Below are 11,658 nucleotides of genomic sequence, written 5' to 3'. Positions count from 1 at the left end.
TTTTTTAATTTGAGTTAAACACTCTGTATTTCATTCTTTTTAATGTTTTTCTAGATCCAAGATTCTTTAGAATTATTTAGGATTCATAAAGGAGCAATTTTGAAATTTTTATTTTATTCATTTTGTCATTACCTTAGATCATTTTAGAATTTTCCATTTGTTGTAGAAGGTTTTAATTTTTTAGATTAACTTTAGATTTTCTTTAGTTTCTGTCTACATTTTCTAAAATAATGTTTTTAACTAATAACTAATAACTTTCTTGAATTCTTTAGGCTGGATATTTTGGATTTTCTTTATATTCTATAAATATTTTCCTAGGACTTTCTTTTGAGTTGATCTAAATCAAAAGTTAAGATTTTATCCAGTTTTTCTAAATTATCTAAATTATTTTTAGACTTTTCTGAAATTTATTTTAAATTATTCTTAACTCTGTAAATTGTCCAGATTTTTTTTGGATTTTTCATAAATTATTTTCATATTTCATATTCATGAATTTTCTAATTGGAATTTTTCTATGGTTTTTAGACTTATTATTCTAGGCTTAAACTTTTAGAATTCACTTTAGATAGTTCTTAGACATTCTTTATATTTTTCTTAGACACTTTAAATCAGTATGAATTTTTGAGTTTTTTTTCTTAATTTCATGTAGATTTTTAGTTGATCATGCATAAATTGCTCTTGAACTCTTCTTACAATTAGATTCTCTTAACATTTTTTATATTTTTTTCGTATTTCATTTGTTTTATTTTTTTAAATTTTGATTAAGCTCTATATTTTCAAAAAAAAAAATGTTATAATTTTTTTGTTATTTTTTTTAAATTGTGTAAAGGTTCTGTTTATATTTTCTAGTTCTTTTTTAAATTTTCTACATTTTCTTGTTTTTTTTTGAAATTCTTAAATACATTTTTACACCATTTTTTACGTTACTATGGAAACGACGCCTTTTTTTCATCACTCTGTATTTTATGATTTGGTGTTTTAAGAGTTAGATTGCAGCGTTTGTTTTTAATTGTTATCGATGCTTTAAGAAACCTCTTTTAAGAAACTTCTTAAAGCATTGTTTTGTTAGTTGGTTCTTGTTCAAACTATGAGATTCATTTATTAATAAATCAAATTTTATGACAGATGACACTTAAATTACATACATCATTTACAACTTAACCTTAATTACTTAATCTTAATTAATTACAACTTAACCTTAAGGGTCATTAATGTACGCTTTTTAGTGTGAAATCGTTTATTAATGACCTTTATTTCCGTCAACTGTTCATTATTGAGGGTCATTAATGTTCGCTCTTTGGTTGGAAATCGTTTATTAATGACCTTCAATAATAAACGATTTTTTTATGTTTTTTATTACCCACCACATAAGTAAAGCAATTTATTTTCTCAAATTTTGTTGTATGATGTACAGTAGAGCCTCGGTAATCCGGACCCCTGCTAGTTCGGTGATCGCTGTAATCCGGCCGGGCAATGAGCTTTGCGGGGGGACGGGCGGGGGCGGGTGTAGGTCCGGGCTGCCATGAGCCAGTGTGTCGTCAGTCTTTTGTTTATGTAAAGTCTAATGTTTTATGTAATTTAACTTACTGTTTTTCTACATGAACATGTACATTTTTGTCTTTATGCTTTCATTTAAAAATTGATTAAAGAAACTAAAGTTAAACATGTGTTTTAGTACCGTCAAATGTGGCATACTATAATCCGGACGCCTCGATAATCCGGAAAGGGTCTTGTTTTTGCCTCTCCGGATTAACGAGGCCCTACTGTATTTCCTTTGAAATTATCCTAAAATTTTTATTTTTTTTTAGATTGTCTCCTTTGTAAAAATTTTTTACATGAAAAGTTATAGATTCATTCGATATTTTCTAGGATTTGTTTTTACATTTTCTAAAATATTTGATACAATATTATAATTTTTATTTTTTTAGATTTACTGTAGATTCTGTTTAAATTTGCTAAATTGTTTTATATATTTTTTGGGTTGTTTTTATGTTCTTTGTTTGTCCTAATTCTGTTTACAAATTTACAATTGAACATTTAAAGTTAAAGTTGAACTTTAATTTTGTAAAAATGGTGGATGCGCCAGGACAACGAAATACTTTCAATTTCATTTCCACAATAAAAACCAATAAAATCAGAAAATTACTTGAGCGAACTTTTAATAAAAATAATCGAAACGATCAACCCGCCATATCTCAATTTTATCGATCCACAGCTCCGGTTAATTACACAGAACAATATTCAAGACAAATAATATTTTTAGCTAATAATTAAGTCCCTATGTCATTCGGATTTAAATAACATCTTAGAAAGAAAGAAATAGTTTAAAATTTACATTTTAAAGAAGTCGCATGAATAATAAAAATTATAATCATTACATTGATAAACCACAGTCAGGATTCTATCAATATCTGAGTTATATAACGTGAAGGATCCGCCGCCGCCGGACCTTTCAGTGCGCGTCAGTGTCGGTGTTAGAACAGTTTACAATGAGCGCGCAGTGGGATCTTCACCACAAACAATTCTCTTTCATGCTCAGACTCATGGGCCTGTGGCCTGAAGATAGCTACAAGTTCGACTGGTACACAATCTACTCAATTTTCGTGTTCACCCTTTTTATCTGTGGCCACAACTTTGCCCAAGTCATCAGCATCTTCTTCGTCGACGACCTGAAGCAAGCCACTGCTGTCTTCGTCATCATGTTATCAGTCCTCATTGTGGTAATGAAATTCTACGTCATCTCCGCCAATATAAAGACGATAAAACGGTTGATGGGCGATATAAACAAAAAGGAGTTTCTCCCGAGGAGTCGCCTCCAGGAGGAGCGAGGAAGATCCGTTTTGAAGTTCTGGGAGAGTATTTCTTTGTTTTTTGGTACCATGGCTGGGTTTACGGTGCTGATCTGGACGATGATTCCAATTCTTAATGGGAGTTACAAGCAGTACAACTTACCGTTTCTTGCGTGGTACCCGTTCGACTACAAGAAGCCGTTTTGGTACGAACTGACGTACCTCCATCAACTTGTGGGAATTATTTACATTGCTATTGTAAACGTGAACGCGGATTGTCTCATTTCCGGTTTCATGTCGTTTGTTGGAGTCCAATGCGACGTTCTGTGCGACAATCTGAGGAAGTTACGTCCAACGGACAACATCGCCGAAGAGTTTCTTAAGTGCATCAAACACCACAAGGAGATTCTCAGGTTGTTACATTTAAAAAAAAAAAAATTTTAGAATCAAATTTTAGATATGCGCATGATGCGAATACTGTCATCGACTCTCTCGTTTTGATTCAGTTTTTCACCAGCGCCGTGTCTTTGGGGTTCACCATGTTCCAACTCTCCCTGGTATTCTTGAAGTTTAACTTTTTATTCTTAATTTAAATGAACTCGTTTTAGATGTCGTTCTTAAGCAACGAGTTCTTCTCCGTTTTCGGATACGCAAGCTCTATCACTTCGCAAATTTTTATGTACTGCTGGTTCGGAAATGAAGTTCAATTCAAAGTAATTGAGGTAATTTTTTAATCCATTCACATCCTTTTTTTTAGAGTGGAAATATTCCGACGGCTGCATACGAGTTCGATTGGACAGATCTCCCAGTATGGGTGGAGAAAGAATTGATTTTCTTTATTCTGAGGAGTCAGAAACAGATTTTTTTTACTGCGCTTGGTTTGTTTTCTCTTTCTTTGGAGACGTTTATGGGGGTAAGTAAAATTGGGGGTTGTAATGTGGTGGGTGCATTCTTCTTCTTGCAGATTATGAGGAGCGCGTGGTCGTATTTTGCTATTTTGCAGAGCATCAACACGTCTTGAGAAGGTGTAAATCGGTGATAATTGGAAAAACTAATTTCAAGGATAATACATGTGCACTGCAATAATTTTGTTTTTGAATTTTTATGTTGGTTTTATGGATTTGCTGAAATTTACTTAAGTTTTAAATTTTTTTCTCAAAGGCGCAGTGTTCACGTTGAAACCACTAATTAACAAAAAATGTAATAAGAAATGAAGTCGTATTTTCTTTTAATTTTAGGATATTTTGAAATGTTTTAAAGTCTGTTCAAAATTTGGCCAATTCGAATTTTTTTGCTGGCGTCTCTCTGGGATTTTTAAGGTCCGCGAACACCTTTTTCAGGACTCTTTTGGACATTTTACGTTACTCGAGAAGTTTTCAGTACCTTTCTGCAAATTGTCATAATTTTTGGATATTGTCAGGATCTTTTAGAAATTCACAGAACTCTCTAAAGCCCTTGGAGTCTTTAAATGATTTTCGAACATTTTTGAGGACATTTTGGGTTCTTTGAGATTAGTTTAGAACTATTCTAGAGGTTCCGAGAACAGTCAGAAAATTTATGAACTCATTTGGTGGTTGGTCAAATTTTTTTAGAATTTTTCAAAACTTTTTAAGACAGAAATTTATGGGAATTATTGGTCTGTTTAGGACCTTCTAGACTGCTTAAAGGTTTGTCAAGATCTTTTTAGATTTTTTTTGTAGAGTTGAAGACACTTTAAAGATTTTTCAATAATTCTCTAGTCTCTTTTATCGAGTTTTTTTGAGTTTCTACTTAGAATTTTAATACGCTTGAAGTAGGTTTAGCACTATTCAGGAAGTTTCGAAAATTGTCAAGAATCTTCTTCTTTAGGTAAAGATTCTTTGCAAGTTTTTAAAGATTTACAGAATTCTTAAAGTTTTGGGCAGTTATTAAGTATTCTTAAATTTTTCAGGATTTTTAGGTGCTTTGGGATTTTTTTGAAACCTTTAGAGAACTTACAAAAGTTTTGCAGACTTTTTTGGGAGATACTAGAACTCATCATATTGTTAAAACTACGTTTTAAAGATCTCCCAAGACTTTTTAAGGACTTTCAAACTTTTCAGGAATTTGTAAGAACTGTCAGAATTGTTGTGGAATTTTCAGGACTCTCTAGGTTACTTTAGGAATATTTGGGCGTTGCTGGGAAGTCTTAGGACTTCTGTAAAAATTTTAGGAATTTATGAAGACCTTTTAAGATTTTTCCGGATTTGGCAAGTAGGTACTTCTGGATTTTTGAAAATTTCTAAAGACATTAAAGACGTTTTAGAAGTTTCTGAGAACAGTGGTTGTGGTTGGTGAAGCTTGTACATACAACATTATCTAGAACTCTCAGGATTTTGGTAGATTTCTTTTGAGATTTGGAAATACTTGCGCTTTTTGAAGATCTCTAAACACCTTTTGAGAAGTTTAGTATATTTAAAGTTGCTTTAGGACACTCTAAAGTTTCTGAAATCTTGTTGACTGGTAGTGAAGGTAATAAAATAATATTTTAGAGATTTTTATGAGTTCTTGAAGGCTTACAGAAACTTTCGAAGGGCTCGATTTTAAGTCAATGGTGCAAAATTGCGCTAAGGTAGCATCAGTTTGATTGGGATTGCTAAGGCGCAACTCTAATTTGCAATGCCGAAAGTCAACATGAAATCGGGCCCTAAGAGTTTTATAATTGTTTTTTTGGAAGTTCTGTAATTTTTTTTTAAGGATTTAAAATTTTTTTATGATATTTTTAAAATACTCCGAGGACTCTATTGTTTGTATTAGAACTTTTGGCAAGCTCTTGAAGATTCAGACTTTTTGACATTCTCGGGAATTTTTACAATTTCTAATGGTTCTGGAGAATTCGTGAAGGATTTTTAATTGTTCTAAAGTATACAAGGTAACTTTAAGGTTTTTTGCGAGCTTTTGGAAAGTCTCAAGACTACTCTAAAAAAATCAAGATTTGTGAAGACTTTAGAATTTTCCAGGATTTTTCTAGTTTTTTTAAATTCATGCTTGCGGATTTTTATAGATTTGTAAAGACTCTAGGACGTTTTACAAGTTCCTGGGACAGACATCACTTTCGTAGGATTCGTAAAGACATTTCTAGAAACTTTAGAACTGTTGTTGGTTTTTGTATCGGATTTTGAAACACCGCGTGTTTTTGAAGATTTCCAGAGACTTTTTGAGGATTGTTTAGAATGATTTAGGTTACTTTAGGGTTTTTAGAAGGTTTTAAGACCTGAGGACCACTTTTTTTGGCGAAACGTTTTAAGGACTAGAGAATTCTTCAAAATTTTTGGGAGCTTTTTTAGGAGTCTTTAGGGCACTTAGATTGCGTATGGATTCTTCAAGAGTTCTTGAAATTTGATTTTTGCGGATTTTTTGATAAAGATTTTTCAGAATATTTTAAAACTTTTAAGGAGATTTTAAAATTTTGCAAGTTTTCGAAAATTTGCAGGAACTTTTTGAAGACTCAAAATTTTTTTATGATAGCTGCAGTTTCTAGAAAGTTTTTAAATTTTAGGTTGTTGTAGGATTCTTCTTCGTATACTCCTTTGGAGAATATTCTTCAGATATTTTAGAATTTTTGGCCAACTTTTGAAGATTCACAGAAATATTTTTAGGACTGTCAACGATTTTCCAAGAATTTTGTGGAATTATTGAACAGTAGGATTTTCGAATTCCTTGTGTTTCTGGAAAACCGTACGATTTTTGTAAATTAATAAAAAAATTACATTAACATATTACTGACTAAACATTTTTTGGGATTTGACTCCGTAGATCTTCATTATTTTTGAAGATTTCAAAGATTTTTTGGACTCTTTACAAATTTGTAGGTGGTGATAGGATTGTAGATTTTGGTGTCTACTCAAGATTCATTATAATTTTCCAGAACTTTCAATTTACAAAATTTTTCTGGGGACTTTCCAAATTTTTTTTAAGATCTTTGAGAATTTTGAGGAATTATTGAAGATTCTCAGGTCTTTGTAAGCTGCTTTGGGCTTTTTTGGATGTTTCTAGAAACTCTCAAGATATCTGCAATCTTTTTTTGAAACTTTTCCACGTTTTTCTAGATATGCAAAGACATACATTGTTTTAAAAAAAAAGATTTTTCAGACGCTTTTGAAGGCGTTTTAAAAATGTTGCGAGTTCCTGAAAATTCACAGAAGCTTTTTTTGGACTTATGGAAGATTTTTAAATTACTCATGGCAGTAAAGTTTCTAGGAACCTTCAGGATGTTTGTAGATTTTATTTTGGAACCCAAGAACTATTTGATATCTAAAGACTTTTTGGTTGCTTTAGATTTCTTCAGAATTAGGATTTTTCAGAAGTTTCTGAGAACCGTCAGAATTCTTCAAAAATTTATATTTTATCTTCTAGCTTACAGAAAAGAGTACCAACAAATTCACCAAATAAAAAAGTTTGCAAATTTTCTACCATCCATCATCCCAATCCACCATTAGATGTAAAACTGTACCAGAATAACAATATACGTGACCACAGCCCCAGTCACCTGCAAAATCTAAATGAAAAACTCCTCTCTTCAGTGGTGCCATTACCAAATGACAAAAACTCCAATTCAAAACAATGAAATTCCTCGCAGAGAAACACAACCGGTTGTTCAGCACACGTATTGAAATCAGCTGCAAATGCCGCGTCTGCACGTTGGTACCATTAGAAGAGTACTTGTTCCAGACTTCATGAACCATCGTACCAAACCTGTCGGATTGGTACTGTACATCCATAAAAATCTTCACCAAGTGGAACAGCCAACAGAAGGAGAAGAAAACGAAGATACCATCAGAAGCACAGTTCAAAATGTTTTTATCTGCATTGAGGATACTGTAGATAGTGTAGTACGCTGCAGTGATGATATTTTCGAACCAAATGAGCAAAGTTGCCAAGATGATGATGTCAAAATTTTTGAACAGGGCTAGAGAGAGCTCGATCAAATTCTGGTGAGTCAGGGAGAGCTTAGTGAGGTGGCGGACGACGAACTTCACATCGTCTTCTTCCAGTTTCTTGCTTTGGAGGCCACGAAACACGTTGGGGTTGGTGATGACTTCGCATCTCTTCAGTTCTTCGTTGATTCCGCTGAATTTTACCTGAACAAACGCCATGACGTCGTCTAGGTATAGAATCTCGATGTAAAATAACAAAAAGGGAAAATAGACATAAAGAAGGTAAAGACAAGGCGTGTTGGAAAAGAACATTAAGATGAAACCAAAAACGAACAAAACGAAGAGGACTGGTTTGAACGGGTTGTTTCTTCGACTTCCTACTGGAGGACCTCGACTTTCTATTTCCACGAGTAAACACTTGATTTTGGTGCTACAAATCTGAAAATAAACAAAGTAAAAAATAGTGAAGACGATGTTTTCACTGTTTAAAAACGATTCGATTGTTTCTAACAGGGCGACGTCTTCATGGGGGTTCGTGTTGTAGAAGATAAAAAGGTACGAATAAATGGCGTAAAAAGGAAGAGAGAAGAAGCGATGATAGGAAGAGTCGGAGGAAGAGAATGAGAAGTGGACGGTTCCAGTGAATTTGTAGATGTATTTTAGAAAAACGGGAGTTTTGTGGAGAACTTCCATGGTTAAAGGAGGTCGACTTATTGCGCGTGTAGTCAACAAATTAAGTAATTAGGTGACATTTAGGAAATTGTTTATTTACTGTAATGGAAATAAATAAAGGACGGTAGGAAAATAGATTGAAATTAATGTTAGGTGTAATAAAAAGCACTAATAAATAAGTATCGCTAGTAAAGATCTTGATATAGAAAGAATACAGAAATTAGAAACAGACAATTTTTTGAAAATTTTATTTGAACTATTAACCAACTAAAATTTTGAATATTTATAATGAAGTGTCTAATTCTAGTAGTTTTTATGCTAATACATTAAAATGTAAGGATAGCAATGGTCTTTTTGTGTTTATAACAAATACTAAATTTCAAAAATGTTGATCAAAAAATACATGTTTCGAAAATTTTATTTTAATGGCAAACTTTTGCAAAACATTTCTTAAAATTGTACTTCTACTAGCTTTAACACTGAGAAATAAAAACTTAAAGACAGTAATTGTCTTTTTATACTTACAAACTCAATCAAATAACGAAATGATGAGGAAACAAGACAAAAACTAGAAATTTGCAAAAAAAGATCTAAAATTTCCAAATGTTTATAAAAATTTGCCTTTTGATGTTTTAAGACGACATAAAAATTGATGTTTTCTGTCTTATAAAATGTACCAAATTCCAAGATTTTAGATCAAAATAGGCAAATTTTAGAAAATTGTATTTTCTCCAAAATCTAAAATTTCTAAAAATTTATTATTATGTAAGATGTTTCTTGTGATTTTAATACTACGACAAAGAAATTTGAAGGAAACAACGGTATTTATTTGTTTATAGGTAAATTGTATCAAATTTCAAAATTGTGGACAAAAAAAATAGCAATTTTTACTTTCATGGCGAATTAACAGCCACGAACTACAATTGCATCAAATTTTATAATGTTTTACTAGTGGAGTTAAAACTTTTGCCACTTAAGATCTTTCGAAAGAAAATTAAACATTTTTTAACGAACTATTTTTAATTGGTGGAGTAGTTTTTAAACTTTGAATTTAGGCGAGATTTGTCATTTTAACTTGTTTCAATGTGTACTTTTTTTTTGTAATTTTTAACTGTTGTAAAGTTGGTAAAACCAATCAGGTTTCCTTCACCAACAATAAACATTCATTCATAACATTTTCAAATTTTTTACAAAACTTCTCCTTTTATTAGTTTTTAAGCTAAAAATGAGAAAAGCAATATGTAGTCTTATTTTGTTTATAACTTGTCCTAAATACAAAATTTGTAAATAAAAAAACATCGTAAAATTTTATATTTTCAAAAATCTAAAATTTCCAAAATAAATTTAATAAAATGATATTTGTGGTTTTAACCATACGATAAAACAAATTGGGGAAAGTGAGTCTTTACTACTACTACTACTACTACTACTACTACTAATAAAAAATTACTATTACTTTACTAGCTTACAAATTGTACTAAATTCCAAAATTCGAGACAAAAGAAACAAAATATTTACATACAATAATGTAAACGTAAATGTGAGTAAAAAGATGGTCTTTACTTGTCTATAACTTATACTAAATTTCAAAATTGTAAACCAAAAATCTCTAAAATAGAAAATTTGCAAATGTATTTTCATAAAAAAATGCCTACATTTTGTGGTTTTTAAGCCTACCTCAAAAAAAAGCGAAAACGATAAACTTTACTAGCCTATCAATTATGCTAAATTAAAAAATGTTAGATCAAAAAAGACAAAAGGTAAAAAAAATCACGAGAATCAAAAATTTCTTAAATTTTTAAATATTCAAATTTCTTTGTCGTAGTGTTAAAATCACAAGAAACATCATACATAATAATAAATTTTTAGAAATTTTAGATTTTGGAGAAAATACTGTTTTCTAAAATTTGCTTATTTTGATCTAAAATTTTGGAATTTGGTACATTTTATAAGACAGAAAAGACCATCGTCTTTCACAAATTTTTATGTCGTCGTCTTAAAACTATCTAAAGTCTAAATTTTATAAACATTTGGAAATTTTAGATCTTTTTTTTGAAATTTCTAATTTTTGTTTTATTTCCTCATCATTTTATTATTTGATTGAGTTTGTAAGTAAGAAAACTTACTTACTCTCTTCAAGTTTTCATTTCTTAGCGTAAAAGCTAGTAGAAGTACAATTTTAAAAAATGTTTTTGAAATTGAGTACTTGTTATAAACACAAAAAGACCATTGTTATTCTTACATTTTAATATATTAGCTTAAAAACTACTAGAATTAGACACTTCATTATAAATATTCAAAATTTTAGTTGGTTAATAGTACATACAAGTAAAATTTTCAAAAAATTGTCTGTTTGGATTTTGTGAATTCTTTCTATATCAAGATCTTTATTAGCGATATTTACTTATTAGTGCTTTTTATTACACCTAACATTAATTTCGATCTATTTTCCTACCGTCCTTTATTTATTTCCATTACAGTAAATAAACAATTTCCTAAATATCACCTAATTACTTAATTTTTTACTACACGCGCAATTAGTTGACCTCCTTTAACCATGGAAGTTCTCCGCAAAATTCCCCTTTTTCTAAAATACATCTACAAATTCACCGGAGCCGTCCACTTCTCTTTCTCTTTCTCCGACTCTTCCTATCATCGCCTCTTCTCTCTTCCCTTTTACGCCATTTATTCGTACCTTTTTATCTTCTAAAACACAAACCCCCATGAAGACGTCGCCCTGTTAGAAACAATCGAATCGTTTTTAAACAGTGAAAACATCGTCTTCACTATTTTTTACTTTGTTTATTTTCAGATTTGTAGCACCAAAATCAAGTGTTTACTCGTGGAAATAGAAAGTCGAGGTCCTCCAGTAGGAAGTCGAAGAAACAACCCGTTCAAACCAGTCCTCTTCGTTTTGTTCGTCTTTGGTTTCAACTTAATGATCTTTTCCAACACGCCTTGTCTTTACCTTCTTTACATCTATTTTCCTTTTTTGTTATTTTACATTGAGATTCTATACCTAGACGACGTCAAGGCGTGTCTTCAGGTAAAATTCAGCGGAATCAACGAAGAACTGAAGAGATGCGAAGTCATCACCAACCCCAACGTGTTTCGTGGCCTCCAAAGCAAGAAACTGGAAGAAGACGATGTGAAGTTCGTCGTCCGCCACGTTACCAAGCTCTCCCTGACTCACCAGAATTTAATCGAGCTCTCTCTAGCCCTGTTCAAAAATTTTGACATCATCATCTTGGCAACTTTGCTCATTTGGTTCGAAAATATCATCACTGCAGCGTACTACACTA

At 31.4% G+C, this 11,658-nt stretch overlaps 1 protein-coding gene across 1 annotated transcript; it reads left to right on the top strand.

Annotated features, from left to right (window-relative positions):
- Window positions 1-2,500: 2,500 nt before the first annotated feature.
- LOC148176303 (4-vinylanisole receptor-like) lies at window positions 2,501-3,830 on the top strand. The gene is made up of 5 exons (XM_088034593.1): window positions 2,501-3,202; window positions 3,247-3,346; window positions 3,398-3,502; window positions 3,547-3,702; window positions 3,754-3,830. Exons 1-5 carry the CDS (start codon window positions 2,532-2,534, stop codon window positions 3,808-3,810), a joined length of 1,089 nt encoding a protein of 362 aa, XP_087890719.1. The 5' UTR covers window positions 2,501-2,531; the 3' UTR covers window positions 3,811-3,830.
- Window positions 3,831-11,658: the final 7,828 nt, after the last annotated feature.

The sequence above is a fragment of the Gnatocerus cornutus genome, chromosome 4 (genome assembly GCF_029298725.1).
Source record: "Gnatocerus cornutus isolate USDA-ARS CGAHR chromosome 4, icGnaCorn1.1, whole genome shotgun sequence".
Classification (NCBI taxonomy): Eukaryota; Metazoa; Arthropoda; class Insecta; order Coleoptera; family Tenebrionidae; genus Gnatocerus; species Gnatocerus cornutus.
Note: the sequence above shows the minus strand (reverse complement) of the source record. Positions and strands in the feature narration are given on the sequence as shown.